Here is a 27,739-nt window from a genome sequence, read left to right as displayed (position 1 = left end):
CAAGCAGTTAGCGTTTGCGATGCGTACTCCACACTGAGCATGCATTGTACATAAACAGTGCTGGATCTCTTACGTACGTACGCTATCACAGAAAGCACGGTTTCTCAGAAAGAACGCCTTGCAGCTGGAGAATAATTTGTCTTGGTCCAGAACTCGAACACAGGACCAACGCCTTTCAGGGGCGGTCGTTCTACCATCTGAGCTAAGCAGGAGGCTAGCCGATAGCGAAGCAAGACTACGAGGTTTTCTTTCTGATAAACCTGTATAGGTTTGCTTTGTAGCTTCGTGCTTAAAGTCGGGTGGATGCCAATTTTTTCCCTTTAATCTTCTTCACCTTGCTGATTTGCCATAGACAGACGAAACACTGTCTGTCTCAGTCACGTCCCATTGTTCAGGGTTATAACTCATTTTCTTCTGTACCACTGGATGTAATGTCATGAATGAACGCACCCTATGAATGCAGCGGCACCATGCTCTATCTTATACAGCATAGGAGCTTCCCAACTTTTACACTGCTGAAATTACCGTATTTATTGAAATCTAGGCCGAAAGCTTTTTTTCAAATAATCATATACCAGACTATAGGGTCGGCTTAGATTCAATGATTTACTAAAAAGAGCCCCAGTTTTCAATCGAAATTAAGAAATATGGTGGATAGCTAGCACCATCTAAACAAATCAATATCACAACTGCTACTAGCCGTACCAGTAGCCAGCTCAAGTATGTGAGCGACGTCGCCATTTTGACCTCTGTGCCTGTGTTGTATCGGCGTGCAGCATAGCACCAACAGACGATGCCATTACAGTGCCGCTTTCAAATGAAAGTTGTGCTAGCTGCAGAGGCAACCTCAAACGTTCAAGCCGGGCTGGACTTTAGCATCAATGAGAAGAGCGTCAGTCGTTGGAGGGGGCCAACGGGAGATGCTTTTCATGTGCACCGCAACGAGGATGAGATTTATCAGACCACAAGAGCGATGACGTAGAATAAGATCTGCATGCTCATATTCAATAAATACGGTTTTCATTTTGTGAACACTGTCCTCCCTTTTTTGTTCCACCTATGTTTGAAGTAGGGTTTTTTTTTCCTTTCTTTTTCCATTTCTTTTATTCCTGGCTTCGGACTTTTGGGGGTCAGCTTAGAATCAGGGCTGGCTTAGATTCGAGTACTAAATACAGTATATCAGCACACAGCAATGGCGCAATATAGGTAAAAAAAGATCGTTTGGGAGTAGTATGGAGCAACAAATTCTAGTCAGCACCGATTGGCACAGCATTCATGTGCAGCATCAATGTAGCACATGTGCTCAGGAGCAGGCAACTGGCCAATAAACCCTCGTGTGCTACCTCATTGGGCCCTGTCCTGCCTTTGATCTTACACACTATGCAACATCTGCAGTTTGAAGTATGTAACACATCCACCCTTGATGGTGCACAAGATGAGGCCAAAGGAAGACTGTCTTCATCGGTAGTTGGAAGCGTACTGTTCTCTCCCTTGAGACCACGTATGAAAACAGTTGCGCAGCAGGAACGTTAGTGTGCGTGCTCACAGCGCTCGCACCAGCAGCAGAAGGCGAATTCAGGATTCACTCCACTGCAGAGCACATCAGTGCATCTACTTGGCTTCACAGTTCTTGCAGCCAAACACATCGTGCACCTGCTCGCAGGTCTGTAAACCTTCTAAACCTCCAAAAGCGAGTCATGCATGCCCCGTCAATACTATGACAGCACGGCGACAGGGATGACGCCATGAATGCATTTCAAGTACCATATAATTGCCATCTCAATAAAGACCCTTGAAAGGATACATTTTGTTCCGTGTCGTGTTGAGAGAAGGAAAGTCTGCTTGGCTGAGGCCCAAGCTTTCCAACCAGGTCACTGTTTCCTCTTCTGCTACGTTCTCGTCTTGACTGCAAAATGGGATGGGTACCATCAGCACAAAAGGTAACCGCAAACAAAGTAAATGTCAGCAACACACAGATTAAACTACCGTGCCTCACTTCACCTTTGTATACCCTACTGCTAAACGTGCTTCAGCTGCAATCTACTTTCTGCAGAATAAATCGCGTACGTGCACTAGTGGCCGTAAATACAACAAAAGGAGGGTTCCAGCTTGTGTGCATTTAAATTTTACACACGTCAGAGTTAGTATTTATTGATAGAGCAACTTGCACAGGGCTATCTGCTTTGAAAGAAGCACATTGTCAATATTAACCCTTTGACGGTTTTCGCCGTACATGTACGGCAGCGGTTTTCTGTCCCGCAAGGTCTTTGCCGTACGGGTACGGTTTCGACCCTCCGTTTGAAATTTCGCGCCATAATGACGATGCACACTTACTGGGAGGTGCTGCCACCTCTTAGGTCTTACAAGAAGCGTTTGAAATTTGTGCTACCTTCTTGGGGAGATAAACAGCACTGACTTCAAGCTTCAGCGCGTCGCACAGACTGCGGCCACACCCCTTTTGCGGTTTCGGTTTCGCCGCGTGATCGCAACGGAGGCGCGCAAAACTCTCTTTGTCGGCACTCTCTTGCAAATGCTGTGGAAGTTGATTTCTATCTTGATTGGCGCTGCTCTTTGCTTGTTTATAACCGCTGCTCGCGAGATATTCTCGCTCTCGGCGGCAACGCGCTTTCGCGGTTTTGGTTCCGCCGCAACGGAGGCGCGCGAAACGTTATTTTTATCTTTGTCGGCACGCTATCGCAGGGGCGGCGGAAGTTGATTTCTATCTTGAGTGGCACGGCTCTTAGCTCGTTTATCACCGCCGCTCATGAGGTATTCTCGCTCTCTGCGGCTGCGCGGAGACTCGTTTTTCAAGGAGTACCACACTCTAAAATACTATTGAACATATTGCAGTTCTGAGTGATGCCAACACCAAAATACTGTTCCCTAATTTTTTTTACTATTTATTCCCGACTTTATACATCTTCTACATTCAATATCCGCAATAAAATAATTTGACCACCCGGGAAAGTTTTTTTCAAAATAATTCGACCCTCAAAGGGTTAAGTGTGCCATAACTTCTACATTTCTACTATGTTAAGAGAAAAGTGAGCAAAATAACATGTTCAGATGAATTGGTATTAGTCTGGAGGTCTTTACTTGAAATCTTTCGAGTGGTATAAGTGACCATGAAGGAGCCTAGGGCCTTTACCATGGCACTAATTATGAGATTAACATAAAAATGAGGCGATGAACACAGACAATTATAAAACAAATATATTCAGAACACAGAAGTGCAATGAAGTAGTATACGCAGATAAAAAGTCAGTTCCACTGCGAAAGACAAAGCATGACTTTCGATGGCAAATCACACAGCTACACGAAGTAAGGATAGCAGTTGCGCGGTATAGTACCGAAATTCAAATTTTTGGTACTAAATTTGTGTCGAATCGTAGCTGCCTATGTCAGCTTCAGGGCCAGTAATTTTTGTGCATTTTGAAGGGCAAGTTCACGTATGACAAGCTACTGATAGAACACCACTTTTTGTGGGGTTATTGAATTCGTTTTAAATGGGACTGTATCATTAATTTTGGAGGGAGCAACACCATCTGCATCAAGATACAGGCCAATCACTCACCCGTCGCTCTTGGCTTCGGAAGGTGGGGACTGTGATGCACCATCTACTGTCTCGTCCATCTGCTCTTGGCTGGTGCAGAGAGGCATGCTGAATGTAATCCCTGGGAGAGAGAGAAGCAAGAACCAGAACACTAAGTGAGAACAGTGCAGCCATCAGCCTTTCTCCTTTGAAAGGACAAGTGAGAGACAAAGTTTCAATGCATGCGGTAGATCACATAACATCAGTCACAAATGAAACCATAGGTCGGCATATCCCCAATTACATTCACTTATACTCGCACCACACTCGTTTCACAGGCGTGAGATAGACAGTGACAAAGGGTGCATTTGTGGACATGATATGAACAGAATTCAGTGCATGAGCTAAAGTCTAAGACGGCCATTTTGAGTAGGCGCAAGTATGAACGTGGGCGACTGTTCGCGAGTGTGAATGGATGGAGGCATGAGTGTGAGTGGGTGCCGGTGAGCATGATGAATGCGGGGGAGTGCACATGTGTGAGTACATAGCCCAAGAAAACGTTGATGAGCGAGTATTCACTTAATCGGCTGACCTATGAATGCAATCAATAGGTGAAGCGCCAATAGTGACGGCACACAAGAAGGAATACAGACAGGACAAGGCGCTACTTGCAACTGTTTACTGAAGTCACAGGTGGCTGATTATATAGCCATGAGGAGAGGGGAACGAAAAAAGAGGGACACTGAATATGTGAATGTGCACATGCGAGAACACGGAAGATATATATGAAGGGAATCACGCTTAATTTAAATCTAAAGCTTGTGTAAAAACATGCTTTCATTCGTGTATATATTCAGAGACGGGGTGCCGACACAGTTGTCCCCTCTTTTCTTAATCTCGTTGGCCTCCAACAATTCACACACCACAGAATCTTAACTTTTAAACATGATTGTTGTATCATGAGGCCTTGCTTGACATACTTGTTTATTCTCATTCCCGCAGGCCTTGGAATGAAGCGGCAAGTTTGAACCATATCCATTTTTCAATGAAAGCTTATGTTCCCGCAGGCGTTAATAATCAGCCACCTGTGACTTCAATAAACAGTTGCAAGTAGCGCCTTGTCCTGTCTGTATTCCTTCTTGTGTGCCGTCACTATTGGCACTTCACCTATTAAAAGCTATGCACCAACTAGCCCCACAACGTGTTTTACTGCTATGAATGCAACATTCGCCAGGTCCCAGAATTGAAATTTATTTAAAAAACGCAGAATGACAAGATACACAGGAGTAAAAACACCATCAGCACTCTTGTGAACTATTGAACACCACGAGGCAATAACACACGTGATTGGCTGAAGCCCCAATCTTTTTTACGTGAGTAGCTTTCTTTGCCTCTTTGCTCATTCTGATGGTTCTTTGGTGGTCAGACTCAGCATAGAAAATGTTAGTTCATTTGCACACTCACTCCTTCACTCATTCAGGCTATTTGCTCACATTAACAATAATCATCGATAGTTCCTGCAATTTATTTTACTGTGCTCTAAATTCAGCGGAATAGTAATAGTACCTAATGTACTGTAGCAGAAAAGACACTTCACAAGAGCACTGTATTACAGTTAAACTTCAATATAACGAGGTTCTCGATTACAGCTTTTTCATGTTAGCCCAACCTGAAGTCCTGTATTACGATTATACATGCCCCAAACACGAACATAACATGAGGTGCCTTCCAGGGCTAAATAAGAATGTATTTGCGCAAGTAAACTACTTCATAAAAGTACGAGACATAATTTAACGTCCAAGTACATGTCGCTTTTATCTTTCTTTGATATGTGATGCACTACTACCCTTTTGGTGGCGAATGCCTGCGACATATGAAATGAGAGTAACCCAACAAATCCTAAACAGCAATAATGTTAGCGTTCTGTGTACTCTCTGCAAGCACGATTCCATCATCATGACCTACCTTCGTCACGAAGTGCCTGTCTTAGGCCTCGTGTAGTGGGCGTCAGCAGGGCATGCAGGTCTGCCAGGCCAGCCACCCCCGCAGCCCGGAACAGGACAGTGAACGTGGGCGCGCAGACGTAGAAGTAGGGGCACTGGCGGGCGCGCAGAAGCTGGTACAGGGAGCGGAAGCCCTGCGCCCAGTCCCCCTGCAGGGCCACCCGGGCGGGGCTGGCGGGGTCGGCAAACAGGGAGGTCGCCTCCTTGGACACTGACGCATTGGTCATCACCCCGTAGCGGGGAAACAGACGCAGCCAGGGCAGGTGCGGGTGCAGCCACACGAGGCAGTGCTGGTGGAAACGTGCCTGTGGGCTACTGTCCAGGCTCCCTCGCTGCACCAAAAGAAATGGGAGACAGTGCAGCGTTGGTTGGAGGCACTATGAGAGCAGATTAATTAGCCTAACAAGCAACAAGCTCGCAGTGAAGGACATCATGTTACTTTTGACCATCTGGGTCGCTTTGACGAGTGTGCAATGCACTTTTGCATACCATTCTCATTGCAATGCGGCTATGATGGCCAAAAATCAAACCTAACCTGAAGCTCAGCAGCGGGACGCCAAATGCCACTAAACCACTACCCTGAGTGACATACCTTAAGAAATGTGTAAAACTGATGAAAAGGCAGTGAAAATGGTTGCCATAATTTAATACACATGCTGCACAGATACACAAGTGCATACCTGCCAACACTCCCAAGTTTACGAATTTGGGCTTGCTTCACAATTTCACAAAAGGTGCCAAATTGTATGAAAAATTTTGTTCAGGAAAATGTTCACTCTTCTGCCTCCGAAAACACTCAGAAATCTTCGGATCGTCAAAGGACGACAAAGGGATACTTGCTTCATGCTGGTTTAGTCAGACAAGTTTCTATACCAGGTAAAATCGGCGACATCAAAGCCTGCAAATGTCGCTTGTCACTGTCACTCAAAAACAATGTGCTGTTTACCATTTTAATGCTGTTCAACATTTGTTGCAGCTTGTGTCCTGCATCTAAAGGTAAACCATTGTAATAAAATGCATATGTATCCCAAAAAGGGTACATGTACTACAAAAAAGAAAACCTGAAGAGCTTTTAAAAATCAACTTGCCTATTACGAACCGCGTCGCATTTAGGTACTCTTCAGTTAAGTCAAATTTTCGCAGTGGCGATTTCACCAGTGTTGATATTTAAGTTCGTAAGGTGAGATGTCTTCATTTATGATGGAATGCCGATTTGCATGGCACTGGCAAGCAACCATCACAGATTGGACTAAACCGAACAAAAGGGTTTGAAGCCTCTGTTTTCCATTGTGCAGAGCCAAATAATTCCTCTTTTTGTAATTATCTTCTCATTGTAAGGCTTCATGCACTGTTCTGAAGTAACAGATATTTGGGCACAGCTGGTATGTTGCCACTTTTTTTGGGGGGGGGAGGGGAGGGGGAAGGCAATTTTGATAAGCCGAACTATTTGTTCTATTTGATAAGCCAGATTTATTGTTCCAATGCCTTGTGTTGCCATGGTAACATGCTGACACGTCATCAAAATCTGAAGGAAACCCTTAGCTCACCAATCAGAGGCGCCCTAATTGCGTTTCTTTTGCAAAGACCTGATTGCGATCTTTTTCTTCCGATATCTGAGTATGCTCATACAGTCAAACCCATTTATAAAAAAACTCAATAGTACCGCAAAAATGGTTGTTATACGAGTAGTTCGTTATATATGGACTCGCCCTTAAGAACGCTAAAAAATTAACCGCACTGGAGCTGGCATCAGCAGTTACAATTCGGCCGCACTTTGGCCCAAAAACCACTTTTCCAGTGTTATTTTTGCACCCGGTGCATTCTAGCACCTAGCTGAAAATTTTCGTTAGGAATGTCCATTTAAAGAATGAAACGTAGCATTGTACAGCTCTTTCGCAACGGCACCGAGTTCCACCTGCCATTTCAAAACTGCAAGTACAACTGCGATTTTTTATTTGAGAGCTTGTGATATATTTTACTACCAGCGGGACATGACTGTGTTCTGCACAAGAGAGTGAAGCGTTCTACTTGGCTGGAAGCATAAAATTTAGAAACTACTACAGCATGCCGCCATCCTGTAAAGGTCTCAGACATTGCAGTCTCAGCATTACAACTGCCCATCAGCCACGCAAGAGCCATAAAATTACGTTATCTATATATGTCCCGGTGCGCCATTATTCGATTCAGCCAAGCAAAGATCAATGGGTACCAAAGGGTCGTAGTAATAGGAACCGACGAGCAAGACGGTTATTGCTGGCCACTGGAGCAAGCGGCCAAAAAGGGTCGAAAGCAGGTTTAGGGATTATTGCGTTTTGGTCGTTGGCACAACCGTGATGTCCCGACGGTTTTTTGTTGAAACCCCTGTGTATTCTCTGCCCCGTGCGTGCATTGAGAACTTTACTAAGAAGGCGGGGGTGCAAATACTCCGAAGTATGGTGTGTCCGTGTGATCCTGTGCCCACGAAGTACTTACAATGTGTGATGTCTCTGTGCAACCCCGTGTCCACGAATTGCTGACAGAGTATGTGTGCCGACAGCGCCATATGGCCAGCTGCTGTCGTTTCTCCTATGTTTATGAACGAACAATAGAGGCCCGCCATGGACTCAAGAGTGTGCATGCGTGGTGCAATACGCGCGCACAAACTATCAACAGGGGGGAAGCACCCGTTCCCTCGCCCCTAATTAAAAGGGGTGCGTCCAAGACCTTGGGAGGAGCCAGTATACAATTGAATAAACTTGAGTGGATCATCACCAATATCTGCCGTCCTCCAACCCAGGGCACTAGGGAAAGGAGAAGTTATTTAAACGCAGGTTTGAGACCGAGCTAGACAGTCTAGAGTTTAGAAGCTGAGCCTACAATCTGATGAGAAGCGTCAAGGAGCTAGTGCCGTCCAGTATCGCCTAGGCCGCCTAGCCGCATCTGAACTGCAAGTTACTAGTTGGTGTAAGAGACGACAAACCAAATTCTGTAACGAAGTGCACAGTAGTTCCGCTCAAGTTAGCTCAACCTGTTCGAGGGAAGACGTCAGACCTAGACTCCCGGGAAACCCAGCCCAGCAATCACATCCACTGCAACGAGATCAGCTTGCCAGTGTTCTTCAGGAAAGCTCTGCCGTCGACTCCACGCTTTTTGGAATTGCTGCTGCTGCTCAGCCATGCATATGCCATCATTTGTTTTCTTTTGAACTCTGTTTAATGGACAACCGTTAAGTGTATTCTTTTGTAGCGTTAATTTTAATATCCACTGTTAATTGCTTGTTGCATTTCTTTTGTATTCATCATTGATCTAGATTAAGTGCATGTGTGTTAGTGTTCTTGTGTTTCTTTTTATCTTTGTGTCATTGTCAGTCGATAAATATTTTTTTTCTCTCTGTCTCCCGACTGACTCCGTGGCTGTGTTCGCTCGAGTACGGAACAACCAACCAGCTTGTATACCCCATTGACGACTTCGCGCCGATGGCGAATGGATGACAAGCTGTGACAATGTCACTTCGGGTGAAAAGAAATTCTATATTCGAAAGGTACCAGAACGTCACTGCAAACCGTTACCGTTAATTGGCAACACATAAATGAAGCATCGTAAAACCGCGATATCTTGATAACGGCGACGTAACTACCGAACCTTTGCCACACTGGGATGTGGCAGCCTGTGGTGCAAGCGTTCTCGCCGACTTGGGCTGCGAAGATGTCAACAGCAATAACAGGAACGCTTGAGCAGCCATTCCCATAAAAGACATACATCGTTGAAATGGGCATAATGTGAGGGGTGCTGCATGGACAACTGCACAAAAACAAGAGTGCCACTGTCGTCGCAGTTGATGTTGCAGCACTGCATGCCCCGTGCCATGCAGTTTATGTTGTGTGCCTCGTCCCTGGAAGCGCGACTTGAGAGCGAGTGATCCAGTTTACGGCTTCAATAGGCATGGATGGAAAATCGGAAAAATGTGGTCGTTATAACCAACACATTGTTATAAGTGGGTTCGACTGTAATGAATATCGCATATAATGAAAGTATTTTCGTGTCCAACGCAACTTCGGTGCGACTGTAAAAAACGACTTTTGAGTGGACCAGGTTGCACAAGGTAGAGCCCTACCCACCAGTTGACTTCCTATGTTCACTACAGACCTGAAATAGATGCCGACTGTTTGCTGTCACAGCCAAGAACTTAAAGGAGTACTAACAAAAAAATTTTGGATCTTTCTGTCGTCACAAGTAGCTAATGACCCAGTCATGTCATGGAACCTCATTTGTTTCAGCATGCAACAGGCAATTCTTTGGAGCGTTGTTTATAGCGACCAGTCCACATTTACATTTAAGAGAACAACGAGAGGGTCATAACGTCATGCGGGGCTTCGTAAACACAGCTGGTGACATGATCACACAAACCTGTGATGCACACGCTGGCACACAAGATTTGTGTTACCAGTTGTTTGCCTTCACCTACGTATGCAGTGCCACGTGCAATGCGCCGTCCTCTTTGTGCTCCTCCTTTCGTTGTTCAGCGGCGTACAATATTCTGCAGGCGAGAGTTGTCGCCATACTAGACGTGGCCAATCACTTTTTGACGTAGGCATCTTCAAACCAACCATCCTTCCCACGTGGCAACCCTACCCTACCAGAATGGCTGATTTGATTTCTTCAGCTTCTGACAGGCGGCGACACAAGCCTATGCTAGTGCCGCCTTGGAAGCAGCTGGCTTCCCCATGGACGGAAGCAACTTAGCTTTTTCTTAAAAATCCCACAAGTAAGAGTGCCAAGTGCTATAACCATACATAAAATGATATTTCTGCAAAATTTCATTAAACAGTGCAAAGGTAAGCTCACAAATCTCTTTTTTTAACGCCTATATTAGGTGAAAAAATTTGGAGAACACTTAAAGGGACACTAAAGGTTACTATGAAGTCAAGTTAAAGCGATAAAGCAATGCTCTAGAATGTCTAAGGCATCAATATAATCACGAACAGAGCATTAGTAACCGAAAAATTGCGGTAAATGCATTACACGATTTGAGACCACTCCCCCAGAGATGTTCCGGTACCAGCCCGATGACGAAGCCACTCCTCATCATAATTTGTCACTAGTACTCAACTACTCGTATTAAAATGATAATTTCATTAGGTTATAAAACGGAAGAGAATGATACTTGTATGATAAACTCGCACGGCGAACGCTGTGCATGAAAGCAGGCTTTCTGGTCGAAACGCGGCCTCTTGCGTGGGCAGCGATGCGGCGGAGGCGAGCACCATCTGGAAGCGTTTCAAGGAAGCAGGTGCGCTGCTCCGTGGACTATGAGGTATTTCTACACTGGCGTGCGCAAATGGTGAACGCCGTCTGCGGTCTGTGCATTGCAGAAAAGCTGGCAAAGGGGCTTGTTTGAGTTTTCGCATAACAGAATGAAGTTTTCTCACATATTCAAATTACAAAGTGAGAGCTATCATGTTTGTAGGTTGTGTGTAAGTCGTAGTTAACGACTTTTCCACGTATTGTTGATTGAAAAATCCACTTAGTTCAGTGAATTCCTTGCGTCACATGAACAGCCTACGTATGTGTGGTTCAAAATCTTTTTGCCGAAACAACATCCGCCGCCAGATGCTAGCCGCCGGATTTTTTGCGACACGGGCTTCTTAATGCTATTGTGTTAAAATGCACGAGCACAACATGGTTGACAACTTCGCATCATGAGCGCCAGTTGAAGATTGGCAGCACAGCTTGCGTAGCTGCCCAGCACCGCTGTCCCAGTCTCGGGACGAGCAAAAGCGTAAGCATCACAGCCTGTTTGGTGCAGGGTACGCGAACTTGCCCGTGACGTAAAGTTGTTTAGGCCCCAAATTTTTGCAAGACATGCCACGATGTCGATGCAGTGGGATGCTGCACATTGTGGTCGACTGCCCGGACATGCTTTAAAGGGACACTAAAGGGAAACAATAAATCAGTTTAGACAAATAAAGCATCGTTTGAGAACCCTGCGGGCAGTCATTTCAAAATAATAGTTTGATTATTAGATAAGAAAATGAAGGTCGAAGTATCGGTATTTGAATTTCGCGCCAAAACCCCGATGTAGCTACGTCAGGGATTCCTAACTATGTTTTCGCATTTGCGCCGCGTTGGCCGAGTAAAGGTACGAGAAACTTGCCATGTTTAATACTTGGTTCCTTTAGAACACTATGTAGACAATCGGTACCGATGTATAATTATGTCGTTCCTACAAGATGCCATCAAAATCCATGACGTCACAACAACCAGGTGCGGGAACCTCAAGGAGGCGTTGCCACCAGTCTTTCGTTCTTGCACTTTTTCTGGTTACCAAGCGTCTTATGGTAAGAGTGGCATTTTGGTGTCCTAGAAAGGTGATTTACTGATGCAGAAGAAATCATTTTCCTCTTTAGTGTCAGCATAAATTTAAGTTAAAATATGTTTCAAGCTACACTAGCGATTAATATTTTGTAGATGTGTGTCTGTACACAGAAATTGATCTCGCAAGTTATTTCCATTTAGTTACTTCCTTTTCTCAGCTTGTATAACAAGCCTGTTAGGCGATGCATGGTTTCCCCAGTAATTTGCTTGACATTATGGGCATAAAAAAATAAGTACTCTGTGTTCTTGCACCTTACCAGAAAAAACATTTCGGCAGAACTCATCTCCCAATGACTGTCTATGGTAATGTATCTCTGAAGTCAAACTTGTTGAACAGCTGCAGTTCTCATTCTCAGACTTCCGTTGCTTTGGCTATGTGTGACATAACCCAGCATCCTCCCATGCTGCTATGCCCCTTGGTTGCCGAGGTCGCCCCTGATCGTGGTGGTATGAGGTCAACTGTATGACGACAATTCAACGAAGACTATAAACTAAGAAGCAATGGTGTCGACAGAACAAAGGCATTATGACGATAACGACATGACAACAATTGAATGACCATTCTTGAATAATGACGATGAAATGACGAAAGTGCGTCGTTGCCAACATGAGGCCGATTAGATGACGACAAGTGTATGACGACGACAACAGGAGAACGAAGCTCAAATGACAGAGATGACATGGTAAATACGCTATGACAATGGGTGCATGATATCGACTGTATGATGCCGCTGCAATGATAACAACAGCGTGACGACTACATGACAAGAGTCTGATTATAAAGTGGGAATAATGATGATGGAACAACTGCGACGGCATTACGACCAGAGTATTACAACAAATGCATGACAACATCTGTATGACGACGATGGCATGGCAAACGTATTGGAGAATCAGATGAGTGTGTGAGGACAATGGCATAACGACAACTGTACAGTCACGGACCAATTTTCCAGACCTCACGGGGATTGAAAACTAGTCAGAAAAATTTGTTCAGTCAAAAAATAACAGTCATTAGGCTTAGAGCGGCTTAAAAAGATCTTTAATAATGCCCTGCCAATAATCAGCACACCGATAACGCGATGTGCTGATGCATGCACACTGCATTCAAGACACGTCACTGCACAAAGACATTCTTCAGATGAGCAACTGGGTGGCAATGCTAGACTCTCACGCATCCCCCGATGTTTTGCCCACATAGTTCTTGCGTCTCCTGTAATCCGGCTTCTCCCCATAGCTAAGTGCCGGCAGTGGTCGGTGTGGTAGCAACATATTACGAGATGGTGCGAGTGTTGCGCTGCTAACACTGCCTAATGGCAGGTTAGCGAAGACGTGAACGACCAGGCGGTGTCCAGCATGGGTAGGGGGGGGAGGGAGTAGTGATATTCATTTGCGTACCCATCGGCATAATCTGTGGATAGCAATTCAGCTAGCAGGCATTAACATATAAAAGGTGCAATAAATGCCATTGTGATTGTTTGCACTACCGTGTCGCAATCATTTGTCCCAAGAGCGCGTATGAGACCCCACAAATGACATTACTAGCACAGAGGTGCACAAGAACAAAACAGCACCTATTCTTTCCGCTAAGTAACTGCAATCATTGTGCACAACTCAGTCTTGATTTATTTATAATGGTGAAATGATAATAGATTTTGAAAGGGAGCTGCCATACGTATACCAGAACAGGTGAGTGCATGGTAGGCAATGGCAGGCACCTTTTTCTATGATGTTGCAGTGTGGAGACCAAAGATACCACATTTGCCCAAATCTAGGATGGCCCCCGAAATTGAGGTCAGGAAAACTTTTTTCTAACATAAGGAGAACAAATAAAGGAATTCTACTGAGAAAAGAACATGCATTTTATTACAGTTTGTTGTCATGTCGAAGTAGACAGGTGTCTGAGCTTGTTCCGAGCGATGCCTACAATGTTTCTGAACCACTATCACCCTCACCTGTACGATCTCATCACAGACATTCCTGCTTCCCGCTGTGTCCTGAAGCTACATCGTTTTCCACCTAAGACTGTCAGCCTTTCTGTTGCACAGTTGAATCCATCTGCTTCGTAGCTCAGTTGAAAAGTTAATTCCATTGTTTCCACCATATTGTGGCCACAAGGCAACGTTAAATGTCTGGCGGCTGCAGCCAAACCGCACCTCGAAATTAAGACCATCCCCAAATTTAGTGCATTTTATTGAAGTAAATAAGATTTTGTTGGATTTATCAAATGATAGCGCTGGATGCATACACACTTCTTTCAGGCAACAGCACCATCCCACTCAAATGCCACAAAGTACCATCCCCAAGATTAACACAACACCAGTAGCAGAAACACTTTGCTAGTGGTCACGACAGTGTCATTGCGGTGGCAATACCAAAAGAGACAAGGCATAGAACCATCGTAGCCACCAGTGTAGACACACGGTCAAAAGAAAAGTGCACTGCCATTACACAAAACACCTGTGCAAGCTCATCTCCTGAATGTCAGCAGAGGCTAGACCCACAGAAAAGACCACCAAAGAAGAAAACACAGGGACTTCTTTCGAGAGTGAACGAAAAGGCAGCATTGGTACAGTCTGTCACTCTTGTCTAGAGTGCTGTGATGCTCTACTGTGGATAAAGAAGCTAAGCTTTCTATCTGAGGTGCCGCTGGTTTGAAAACAAGTGATTTGTATTGCTACCAATAATCAGTTATCAAGCAGGCTAGCCCAGTGCCACTTATACCATTAATTTCCCAGCACCACTCCATGCTTGCCTATGACTAAGCCCCAATGCATGAGAAACCAAATGAAGGCAGCTAGTAATTAGTACCTTACGTGCCTTGTTGCTCGTTGCAGCAGCTGCCTTTGCTGTAGGGTTAAACAAAAATGATAGGGAAGAAGCAACATTAAATTAACACCAGTGCTTTGCCTGAATGGCAGAATATGCTGGAAAGTAAAGCTGCCTCAAGCCAACAACACATCCAGTAGAAGGAGGAACGGCACAAGGCCACATGCTGTGCACAGAAGCCTAATGGGTAGAGCATTGGGGTTCTGTGCCAGGGAACTGGTGTTCGATCCTATCACTGAACACATCTATTTATAAAAATTGAGCATGCCCAAAACAAGCTAGATCGGAACCTACCTACCCACCTCAAAGTAAAAGGCTCTATCTTGAGTTTGCTGGTACGGTTCCAGCGCCTAGGATACAGTGCCTAGTCCTGTTCCCTCATTCAGTTTCTTGTGGTGTTTTTCGATTACGCTACCTCATAGGGCCTGGTATGAGGCAAAGAATGCTTTGCATTATAATTGCCTGCTGGCTGTATAGTAGCTGGTACTGAATCACTCCAAGTGGTTCTATGTCCTCCAACGCTTCAGTCACTGAAATGTGGCAGCTACTCTCCATTCTGCAGCACTCACCTCTGCTGCAGACTCCTGGCAGCACTCAGAGTGGATGCCCCGCACAAAACCTGTGGTCCCACTGGCCTCCTCGCACGTCTTGAGGCTCCCACTCCAGGGGAAGTGGCTGGTTGAGCAGAAGCGCACACGAGTTTTCAGGCTCCAGTCCAGGGGAAGACCCGGCAGTTTTGCCGACTGCGTAACCACGGAGACCCTCCGATTTTGGACACGTACAAACAGTTCTGTTCCCCATGCAGCAGGGTAACGCAACTCACTGTGATGCTATTAGTACATGAATGTAAGTTAATCAACTGAGCGAGTCTGCGCTACATTAGTATCAGTAAGTCTTGACAGACGATTCCGTAAGTGTGATTTTGCAAGTCACACAAGAGTCTCAGCCCAGCGAGTGATTAGAAGTGCGCATGAGTGTGAGACACAATGAGTTTAGCTACAGTCTCCAGGACTGAATTTTGCAACATGACAATCATGGTCAATCTCACACGCACATCCTTTTCTTTAATGCTGGATGCACCCCAATTTTCTGTTAGGTACGCTATAGGTAATTCAAGTGCTAAAGCCCCTTAACCTGCCACATCAAAATGGTAAAGCTGCATATCGGGAGCTCTCCATCCTAGCATCAATATATCAGCATAGATACCCTCTCTGTTTGCCTCAACTACTGCCTGCAAGCAACATTCCTGCCTTCTCCGACACTGGGGCCGGGAGACAACGCCACACTGAAGTCACAAGCACAGACTCCCTTTTTTTTCTTCTCTTCCTATTTTGCTACCTGGCACACTTCCAGTGGAAGTTTTGTAATCATTGAATTGGACAATTTACTCAAGCCACATGCCATAATCATTGCAATGACATTGCAGTCATGTGGTGTAATGTAGACGCATCTTCAGTGTGATGTCACTCTGCTGGGAAGAAAGGCTCTCTCGACAGTAAGGGTGCGTAGGATTCCCTTTCAATTTTCAGCTGTTTTTACACCTTGTAGACAATTTCCAGGGTGAGATCCAAGCCCCACAATTGTTTGCAATGGCGAAACCTGGTGAGAGGCCCTTTAAAAATTCAGAATTATCTTTTTCATGCACCAAATTAAATGCGACAAAAACCCTAAAGGGTGTTACAATTTTTGAGCATGCACATCAGTGCACGCATGTCCGCACTTAAGAGTTGTAAGCAGCAAATCAAATTGCTGTTTTACCCCACTACCTACTGCAACCATGTGCATTCCTGTGCAAAACTTTGTGGATGTGTCTTACCAATATATTTCTAACACATTAGAGGTCTGCTTGAATTTAAGCACATATAAAGTAATTGAAAGATTTAGCTTCCCCAGAGAAAGAACTGCCCTAAAAACCTAGCTTCTGCAGTCAAAAGTAGCTGAACATGATACTTTTGACAATGATCATAACCATGCAGAGCATTTTATGACTAAATCACAGCTTGCACAAAGAACATCATCTTGAAATTCTCTTTCTTTGTCACAATCTTTTTCACATTAAAGGGCAACTTCGGCATTTTTTTAGCCATATTAGGATATGGTCATTTTCAAATGGCATTGACAGTCCTGTCACCAGTAGAGTGAGTCAATTTGCTTAGAAGAGATACCGAAAATGAAACGGGTAGCTGATTCGTGTGATGGCACAATGAGTCGATGACATCAGAGCCTATACTACCATATAGTAAACAGGCAGAACGCATGCTAAACAAGCAGTACAGTTGGCACTAACGCCGAAGAAGTGAAGCTGATGATGTCTCCCGACGACAAAGGGAGCTTCTGCAGTTTCTGAACCAGACAGCGGCAATTTAAGCTAGGATTTCAGCGGCAGTGGCGGTGTAGTCTCTGACATCACAAACACAGGGTGGCCAACCGGGACCGAAACCAATCTTTAAAATTCATTTTCAGGAAAACTAGATGACTTGCAGCCATATAGCTTGGCACAGATAATGAGAGTGCAAAAGAGAACATATATCATCCTGTTGTTTAGCGCTATTTCACTGCTCGTAATCATGAACCAACCAGCCCAAATGCGTACTCTTCTGCAGTATATATTCAAAATTTTATTTGAATATATAGGGCAGAAATAAAGTTTAACAAAAAATAATTTTGCTTGATGTGGAACGGTGTTTGCACTTTAGAGGGTTTACTCATCTGAACCGCTTGAGTGAAACATATACTGATAATGGTCTTCAGCCTAGTGAAAGACGCTCTGCAAAGGGTGTAAAGTACATGGGTACTTAGCAGACGGCAAGAGACAGAGATGCTCAGCAGAAAACGGAATGGAAAGCTGGTGGGTGGTGTGTTCTGTCAGTCAATGTACTCCTTTAGCTAGGATACAGTTTTCATGTTCTTGTTGGTGTTGTTCAATGTGCCTCCATGTTATTTTTAAAAGCTGACAACCTACAAAATCAATTGAAAGAAGAAAACACGATTTCATTATGGGGCACGCCGTAGTGGGGGACTCTGGATTAATTTTGACTACCAGGGGACCTTTAACATTCCCCCCAATGCATGGGACACGAGGATTCTTGCATTTCACCCTCATCGAAATACAGCTGCTACGTCCGGGATTTGATTCCACGACCTCATGCTTAGCAGCGCAACACTACAGCCGCTAAGCCACTGCGACAGAAAACCTACATCAAAAACTACAGCTTTAACACAGGGTAATCACTTATGCTTAACGGACTTGCAGCATTTGACTGCACAATGAGAAGCCTTTTCTGCACTGCTTCTGTTATCTTTACGCTGTGAAACCTAGCTTCACATGCGTAAATGAGGCGCTGTGTTGCAGGAAACAAAGATGTGTCTTGGCGTAAATTAGTTCATATATTAAGTCAGTTCTGTCCACACAAGTTCGCATAATTCACAGTTCAGAAGTATTGGTAAAAAAAATTCACAGTCCCACTCGAAATGCGGAGCACCGATTGCAATGGCAAATTAGTGAATAGCTGCACGAAGTAAGGATAGTAGTTTGATTGGCCGTATAAGCTCGTAGACATTTGCTTACAAACTAAATTCCCAATGATAGGACATGTAGGTGTGACTCAATGACAATGTAGAAAGGAACTGACACACAGACAGCACTGTCTCTGTGCGTCTGCTTCTTTCTAGGTCCTTGTTCAGTCACGCTTACACATTCTATCATGGATTCAAACCAACTAGCCCGTCAATGCGTTTTAACTAAGTTAACCAGCATGGTGTCACGAGCACACAGGTAAACATGAACACATCTCACTCGATGAGCCCAGAAACTCGCTGTGAAAATTCTGGAGTGAGGAATCGCGGCAGCAGCACAGCGAATTGTCCTTCATGCTTGTCTTGCTTCAGTGCAAACAGAACATCGAAAGTACGGCACATACGAAGCTACCGGCACTATGCGCACTCTGCAAACATCGCAGATCGCTTTGAAGATGAGGCCTCCACGGGCGCACACTTTAGCCACATCGCAGATTGCTTTCAAGACAAACTAGCACCGGCAGCGCATCCCTATGGCATCCACCAAAGCGTCTACTACAGCGTCCGAGATTGTCGCTAGTGTCCGCGATAGCCAACGTCGTAGTAGATGCCGCGGTTGTTTACACTCTCTACAGAGTGGCGGGCAAGGAGGACAACAAGGCACCGTAGCAGCCACCAGAGAAGAATGCCCCACCTCCCTTGCCTCACCGCCCTGCCTTGCGTGCCACAGGAGAGGGCACGCACCCGGGCCGTGTTCCTCGCTACCGCACAGGAGATTGAACCGAGTTTGCCGGCTCACCCTCACACGCTTTCACTCATACGGAACCTCATGGCGACGATATAATTGAACAAAAAGTGCAGGTCTTAGAAGTTCAATATGCATGTGATTTGACTGCACTCGTACACACTAGCCAGATGGCAACACTTTGCGTACTGTGACACACAGCGGACTCACCTGTTTGGACTGTTCAGCCTTTGCGCCATCCACCAGAGAGTGCCGTGTTTCATCATCATAGGAGTCAACAGCAACCTTTGTCACCGTGAGTCTCTGAAGAACAGCGGAGTAAAAGAAAAAAATACAATAAGAAAATGATTGGCTGTGTTGTGGTCCTCTTTTCTTCCTCCTCGTCTTTTTAGCGCTGCTGCTTGTCAAATACAAAGATTGGTTTATGATGTTCGGTGGTGCAAGGACATTCTATGTAAAACTATGTAAAAACATGTTTATAATACAGCTCTGCCTTTATTAGAAGCTTCTTCATTCCTTTATAACACAGATTAGTTTGGTGTCTCTGGAGAACTGTTCTACAATTGCATGCAAGACAAGAACGCTCCTTTGACAAAACTCCCTCTACTGTGATTTCAGCAGAATTAATACAATAAGAAAATGATTGGCTGTGTTGTGATCCTCTTTTCTTCTTCCTCGTCTTTTTAGCGCTGCTGCTTGTCAAATACAAAGATTGGTTTATGATGTTTGGTGGTGCAAGGGCATTCTATGTAAAACTATGTAAAAACATGTTTATAATACAGCTCTGCCTTTATTAGAAGCTTCTTCATTCCTTTATAACACAGATTAGTTTGGTGTCTCTGGAGAACTGTTCTACAATTGCATGCAAGACAAGAATGCTCCTTTGACAAAACTCCCTCTACCGTGATTTCAGCAGAATTCATTATGTGTTGCTTCCGGCTTCCAATTACTCTTGTCTTAATTTACTGCCTGGCCAGCTGACTTGGTAGGAGTGATCAGATTGCTCCCAGTCACGTTGAAGTACATTTTAGTGCAGTTAAAAACACTTTTGAAGCCGTAGCACCTGATTGGGCACCTGGCATGTGACAAAATTGGGAGATACAGGGGACAATTTGGTGCCCGATACACGGTCTGACGCGCTGGAAAGGCACACGGATCTGAGCTGTTTTGCCATGCCATAGCACCAGGTAGAATGCCTGTACTCATCGTGCACAGGGCATCCACTGCCACGCGTTGCTTAATTCCTGGCATGACACAGACTCAGGCCAACACCAAAAAGACAAATCGGCTAACCTGTGGCGACACAGTCGGAGGGTGTGCTGTTGTCCGGTGCAGCAGGGGGTGAACGTCTTCTAACCGAGGTTTCTTCTGCACTGGACACCTGTCATGATAAGCAACAAACGTTAGATGTTGCATGACACGGTAAAGTGAGGGGCCTCCACAGCCATGTGCAAGGCCGTTCACTTTCAAAAAATTACCTATTTGAAATCATCGATTTTAATATCCCAAGAAACACGCACAGGCTATGAGAAATGAACAGTGGGGGCTCTAGATTAATTTTGATAACATGGTGTTCTTTTAACACACACCTGAATTCACGTGCATGAGCATTTCTTTCAGTTCAAACCCTGCCTGAATGCAGCCATGGCAGCTGGGAATCAAACCCACTACCTCGTGCACAGCAAGAGAATGCCACAGCCAAACAATAGCTTTCTGCAAGGCTTTAGAAATGCATAACACTTTCTCTCTGGAATGGGCCACTTGCAGGTGGATAGATCAAGATGATTCCAGGCTCCAATTCATTACCATCCAGTTTTACTGCCCCACTTTAAATTACACTGCACAGCAGCCCTCTATTCTCTGGCAAAACAAACAACTTCACACTGGTTTTCAATTGCAACATGGTGCTAAAAATAAATTCGGCAGTTTTACATGCCAAAACCACAATTTTATTACAAGGCATGTCGTAGCAAGGGACCAGGGACTCTTTAACGTGTACCCAGTGCATGGTAAACGGGTGTTTTCACATTTCACCCCCACTTAAATGCGGCCGCCTGGGCCACAATTTGACCCCACGACCTCGTGCTTAGCAGCACAACACCAAAGCCACTAAGCAACCACCGCAGGTCGCAACATGGTGCTGCCACAGTGCTGACATCTTCAGCTCCTCGCGAAGTGGGTGCGACTGAGGCGCACAACATCGCGCAGGCAATGTTCGCCGTAGGGACATTTATTAACACTGCAGGCAATTTTAAGAGTATGCGTTGAAAGCTTTCTATACTCAACACTATTTCTACACAGTGGGAATACTGGTCCTCTAAAGTTAGTTATGAGCACCGTGTACTGAACACAATGTCAAATCAGGAAAGCTGCATTCATAAGACAGGGTCATGGCAGTCTTCCAAGAATATGATGGCTCAAATAGGATGCTCTCACTGAGCTGAAAAAGCAGCCTCTTCCATCAGACCACCCAGCAGTGAGACCAAGCAAGCAACATGGATAGTGTTCCAGTGCCCAATTCAGGCACAAGGTGCAACACGCTGCACTGTATCCTGAATGTTACAACAAGAAATTCGACCGAAGCCCTAATTTATTCTTATTTTCTTTCACCTTTTATTGACCAAATACTAATCAATTTTTTTTAACATGAGTCTTGTTTATATATGGGTCATTTTCCGCCAACTGTCCCAATGTTCGTGCTCAATCACCAGAAATTTCTTTCTAAAAAATTTAGCCGCTTGCATACAACACACAAAATTATTCCACATACATTTCTCTAGAAAAAAAAAAAAATTTCATCACCTGAACAACCACCTGAATGAAAGTATGCACTATAAATGGTGATTCCAAAAACTGCGTTTCATTAATTTGAAAAATCAAGTTATTTTTCTCAGGCAACGGAAGATAGACTTTACACCTAAAATTTCATTCATTATTAGCCATTAAAAATTGGATAACTGGTCCATATCTGGCATTTTTCTTTATAATGCATTCATACAGAAACAAATTTTGTACAAACTTAAGTGCTCAGGAGGTGTAATTTACGCGAGAAATGTTTTTGGGCAACTAAACTGTGCGGAAATGCACACAGGTGACGATAAAAATGCAAAAATGTAATTGCTGACCTATGTTTAACTGCCAATTGAACGCTAGCACGGTCCTAGTAAAAATATGCTTAATGGCGCTTCTGATGGAAAATTGTGTTCTTTTCCATCCAAGAAAGCTTTATGAAATTAATTTTTGTTTTAAGCAAGCAAAATAATGTTGAAGTTGTCTCCCGCCACTCTAAAAATTTGCATCTCATTCGCCTTCGGCACAAGACCTCTTGGCGACAAGTATGAAATCTATAGATATGAGCGTTCACCTGCCGATAGACGAGTGTACATATGGAGCCCACACTGCTTCTAAGTTTATTTCTTCACCTTTGGGTAGTGGTTTCAGCTGAAAGGCGAAGCATCGATTGCGATAGCAAATTGGTAGACAGCCATACAAAGTAAGGACAGTAGTTTTATCGGCCGTATAAACTTGTAAACACTCACTCAGCTTACTAACTAAATGAACTAGCATGGTGTGAGTGCACAAAGGCAAAGACGCACACATCACACTTGATGTCCAAGGACACTCGCTTTCAAAACACTGACGTGAGGAAGCACAGCACCAGCAGCAAGTGAAGTGACCTTCATGCTATCTATCGCTTCAGCACCAACTGAGTGACGAGAACACAACACACACGAAGCTACGAACTCTCGGCTCCCTAGACTATGCCTCCTAAGCAGATCGCTTTCAAGATAAAGCCACCGTTGCTGCCGAAGTACAACGCACCCCTACCTCCCTTCCCTACGGTTCCTTGTGCGTGACAGTGGACAGCGCGCTTCCTCACCGTTTTCTTCCCTAGGCGCCGCGAAGACTCCTGAAAAATCGGGCAATTTGAAAAATTGACTGTCTTTAACGGCCCTTAAGGACTCAAATTGCCACAGGGACATCTGAAAAAGCTCTGAAGGCCTGTCAGTACACTTAATAGGCATATCGGTGCTCGTACTTGGACGGGAGATGGCGGTTGCACGCCTGTATAATTAAGGAATACATATTGTTCCCGTGACAATTGCCCCTTCCCACACTTGTTAAGCTTCACCGCAATACTTCGCGTATGCTTCACCGCGTAACACTGCTGTATTGAGGCGAAGCTTATGTTCGGAAACCTGCAACATTAAACGCGTCGTGCTTTCGGAGCTTCGAAGCCCTTGGCGAGGGTTACAAAGCCTGAGTCGGCGCGATTGCTAACAGCGGCGAATTGCTAACAGTAGCGAACGTCGAAGTAGCTAGGCCTGAGGTTGCCGTGGGGGTGGCTACGGCTGCCAGCGGATCTGCGTGCGAGAGCACCGGTGCGAGGTGGCGAGATAATCGAAATGGCCGCGGTGGTGGCTTTTTATTAATGCCGTTTCGGGCCTGTGGTCACGGCAGAAAGTCCGGAAAATCAAACGGCGAAGGATTCTTGCGTCCAAAATTTCATGCGTTTTTATGCACCGACTCTATGGGGCACGTGACGATGCCGCGAAGCCGTCTGAATTCTTGGGCCTCTCCCAAAAATCGGGCGTCCAGAAAATCGGTCGTTGGCTGTACACTGACAACTCCTCCAGCCGACACGGCGTCAAAAAAGATTTGTTACGATTCCTCTGTTACTCGGGCCAGCCTTAGCGCGACTTTCACTCCTGTTCGATAAAAGTGCGGCTAATTTTCAACGATAGAAGCACAAATTCCTTAGCTATCCCCGAGTGTTTCCAGACTATTCAATATCTCTGAGCATCCGCCTTTTTCATTTTGCTGCGCTGCCCCCTGCCGCTTGCAACGTTTTGGAAGGGTGCTGGGGCTTTCGCCGGTTGACTTGTGTACCTGCGCTCACATTAAGTGCACCTCAGTTGTGCGTTTCGTGGATCGCAAATCATTAATGGCTTCCCCAGGGGAGAATGTCATTCCTGGAAGCCATGAAGCACTCAATGACTACTGGATGAGCAGGCTTGAGGGCACTGTTGTACAAACAGTGCAGCCAATAAAGGCAAGCCGAGTTCCCTTTGCCAACACGGCTGCCTTGGAGTTTGTTGTCGCTAATTTCTGCACTTGGAGCTCGCTTTTTGTATGCTTTTTAAACATTATTTAGACATTTCGCATATTCAGGTAGCCTTCGAGCACAAGCTTCTGCACTGGATTTATCAAAGCAGTGCACTTGTTTACATGAACGTCTACAGACACAGATTGTTGTTAGAATCAAATATTGTGGAAAAGGTGCATTGTTGATATGAAATAATGTCAAAACATAGCAAAACATACATATCTGCACATATGTGCCACGTCGTTCCACCCTAAGACGAGTCAATATGAGCAGATGAACCACTTAAACAATGGCAACTGTGATCCAGATAACATATTACGGGCTGTTTATTTCTGATTCTCGCTTTTCTTTAACTCCATCGCACTTACAGTTAGCGCATGCCATAAAACATTATTAGAGAAAACTGTGCTCGCATAAATTAGGTGCTCATTTAAAGGCCGTGTCCTTTTGCGAAAATACAGATACCATCACTGACACCATTGGTCTAAGTGAATGAGACGGTTGTTTATGCTGCTGTATATCCAATGCACCGTCTATTGTTTCCCGTTTGGTGCAGATGTAAACAGTACACCTCTGGAATTGAGAAATGTGTCAGCATAGCAACACGTACAGGCCCAGCCATCCATGTAGCGAATGCGACCAGCAGCTTACGGGTATGGTGACGTACAAAAGTTGGCACAGCGCTGCATCACCACTTGCCACTTATTGTGAACGCACCGTGCGAAGTGAAGAGTAGTTGATTTCAAATCACTAAGGACAGAACTGAACTATCAAAGGAGTTTCTTTTGTCCTAACTGCTTACAGTTTAGTTCAAGTCCTCTGGTAGTGGGTGCATGAAAACGACGGCGCCAGGCTTAACCTTCGCTGAACAGGACCAACATTGCCTCAAACTTCATGCGAACAGCTTGATAGGGTTGAAGCTTGTACATTTCAACTTCAGATGCATGTTTTGACTTACTTTGAGTGGTATCAATTATATTGTTAAGGTGTTTATTCGATTGGACTAGGAGCGGCGACAGTGTAAGCGTGGCACGGACTACAAGCCCGAGTGGCACTCACGAGCAAAAGTACTGAAGAGGACGACCCACTACACCGTTCGAAACCTTCTCTACAATATATACAAACGAAGGTACTGTCAATATCGCATTGCCAGTTCGATGGTCGATCACACAGGGTTCAGTCGAACGATTGTCGGCACACTGATTTTGTCGGTGCAGTCAACAAGAAAGCCCATCGCAGTGCGACAACTCACGCTCATCGGTTGTGTCGTTGTCAGCCTAATATGATAAAATGCTTTCAGTGACGCACTGTACTGAATAGTCAGTCAATCGTTGACGTGCGTGTCTTGTCAGTCTCGAATCAATCCACTATTACCGCGCCATAAATGAGTACGTGAAGTCAGGCGCACGCTGCTGCCACCAGCAAGTGAAGACCGACACTGCAAGAAGACTTCATCAGCAATGTGATGTTTCCAAGTGTCACACAATTGTCATTGAATTTGCTAGCCGTCAATGAAAGGCAGTAACTACCTGGCTCAATGTGCAGTCCGAACCTGGCTTCATTGTTTTCAAATGGAGTTGCAGTCTTATGGTACGCGCATTTTCGGCACCGCAACGACATCGAGCTACCACAACGACATCGAGCTACCAGCACAGTTTGAACACGGTACATGGCATGAGTGTTTGCAGCAGCGCGCGTCCAAGCATGTATAATTTTTCTTTTTTCGAGGGACTTCCCGGTGCGCGGCGACGTGCGACCCTTACAAAACGTTTTGCAACTAATTCGCTAGGGCACAGCACATGTGCCGTTGCACCATGAAAAAGGCGGATTCCCAGTTGGTAGACACCCTATGTATGAATTTATACAGAGTTCAAATGCAATGCTGGAGACAGCAGGGCATGACATAGAGGTGCAGCTAAAAACCTTTGATTCTGTAGCAGAAAAATACCCGGCTTTAAAAAAAAAACTTGCAAGGAAACCTCACATTGAGTGGCTGCGCCTACCAAACTAAATTCTGGAGTTTTCAATGCCAAAACCACAATCTCATCATGAAGCACACCATAGCGGAGTACTCCGGATTAATTTTGACCTAATGCACAGTACATGAGTGTTCTTGCCTTTTGCACCCACCGAAATGAAGCTACCATGGTCAGGGGGGGTATTCTGTAAGTGTCCTGCTAGAGTACATTTCTATTTCGTCTGCTGCTGAAATTCTGATGTACGCATCAGAAGGGGACAGGCGCCTCCAGGCAATCAGCAGCGAATGAAATGGACATGTCCGTTAGGTGGTTACTTACAGAAAGGGGCCACTAGAGACTGATACCGATGTTGAACGACCACTTCCGATCGCGGCCATGCCCGATCCGGATAGAAATTTTCGACCGCGATTGGCTCCCCCACGTGGCTCGATCCATATGGGGCTTGATCGCGATCAAAAGTGCGCCGTGTGACACCCGTATGAGAAATGCGACCCGATCAGGCTCGATCGCGATCGCAAGTGCGCATTGTGGTACCCGTATTATGCCAGAAGGGTAAAGTAAAAAATGTCACGTTAGTACAGTTTAAAAAAAAACACGTTACCGGAAAGGGTTGAGGCTGCATTCACGCTTCAGGGGAAGACTTGTAGTGCTGATGGCGTTCACGCTAACTGGTTGCAGAGCTCTGGGCTGCAGACGACGCCTGCCAGCCTTGCGAAGCTTGAGGATATCATTAGGCTTCATCCATTGTGTCGTTTTTGAAGCGGCGTTTTCGGCATCTTTTAAGGTGGCTGAAATATACAACGCACTGTTGAGCGCCGGTGTTCGAAAGAGCGCTCAGAAAATGCTTCGCTATGCGAATTGACATTTCAGAGGTCCCGCTGCAATGAGTTATTTTAGGCGACAATAACCTCTTCCCAAAGGCACTACTACAATTATAATTAGTTACTCCCAATTTCCGCAACCGAAATGTTAATGCGCTTACTTTATGTATCTACTGAAAGTATTGAACAAAATTATCTCAAGCTAGGTTTGGTACTGCGATATCACAAATGGTATCTAGGAAACAGCTTTTTACTATCTCAGCGAGGAAAAGTGGGTTACGTAGCATTTATACATGAAAAAAAAAATGAAAAATACGCGAACAGCATAATAACACTTGTTACAGGTGGAATGATAAGGACCGCACGAATGTGGCTTTTGGTAAACTTGGCAGATTTGGACTGGACTTTTGAAAACTTACCGGATTCCATGACCTTTTTTGTTCCCCGGCTTGCAAGAAAACTTTGAGTCACTTGTGATTCGGTGTAACCGATGGTGCACTGTTCACGGCAACGTTTCTGTAGTTTAAAAAAAAAAAACGGCAAGATCACTACACGTTTAGAAAGACGCGAACGCATTTTAACCACAAAGCCCAACCCCCTCCCCACCGTCTCTGCCGACTGACGCCTAAGCATAAACATTTGTGAGAGAGAATGACTGATGCCAGGCAAACATTTATTAAATCTAGCGCAGTAGATTTAGAAGAAAGACACTTACCTAAGCATCTTATTGTGCGAGACGGCTCATGACTACTTTGAAAATAAAATTAGCACACACCAACCATCGGCACACAATTCTGCCGCCTCAAACAAACGTTCACGGATGCCACCACAGGTGCCGCGCAGAAAAGAAAAA

General features: G+C 45.0%; 1 protein-coding gene across 1 annotated transcript in view; it reads right to left on the bottom strand.

The window, feature by feature from the left end:
* The window catches only part of hd (humpty dumpty), a 36,893-nt gene extending 9,169 nt beyond the window's left edge, over positions 1-27,724 (bottom strand). The window contains exons 1-9 of the mRNA XM_065452271.1: positions 27,602-27,724; positions 27,306-27,402; positions 26,667-26,853; positions 20,273-20,360; positions 19,190-19,282; positions 15,288-15,461; positions 5,498-5,867; positions 3,575-3,674; positions 1,805-1,906 (exon numbers count right to left, since the gene is read on the bottom strand). Coding sequence (XP_065308343.1) covers positions 1,805-1,906; positions 3,575-3,674; positions 5,498-5,867; positions 15,288-15,461; positions 19,190-19,282; positions 20,273-20,360; positions 26,667-26,853; positions 27,306-27,315 — 1,124 coding nt within the window. The 5' untranslated portion in view covers positions 27,316-27,402; positions 27,602-27,724. The remainder of the gene's footprint in view (positions 1-1,804; positions 1,907-3,574; positions 3,675-5,497; positions 5,868-15,287; positions 15,462-19,189; positions 19,283-20,272; positions 20,361-26,666; positions 26,854-27,305; positions 27,403-27,601) is intronic.
* Between the last annotated feature and the right edge of the window lie 15 nt (positions 27,725-27,739).

Source organism: Dermacentor albipictus, chromosome 5 (genome assembly GCF_038994185.2).
Source record: "Dermacentor albipictus isolate Rhodes 1998 colony chromosome 5, USDA_Dalb.pri_finalv2, whole genome shotgun sequence".
Lineage (NCBI taxonomy): Eukaryota > Metazoa > Arthropoda > Arachnida > Ixodida > Ixodidae > Dermacentor > Dermacentor albipictus.
The sequence above is the reverse complement of the archived record's forward strand: the minus strand, read 5'-3'. Positions and strand labels throughout refer to the sequence as shown.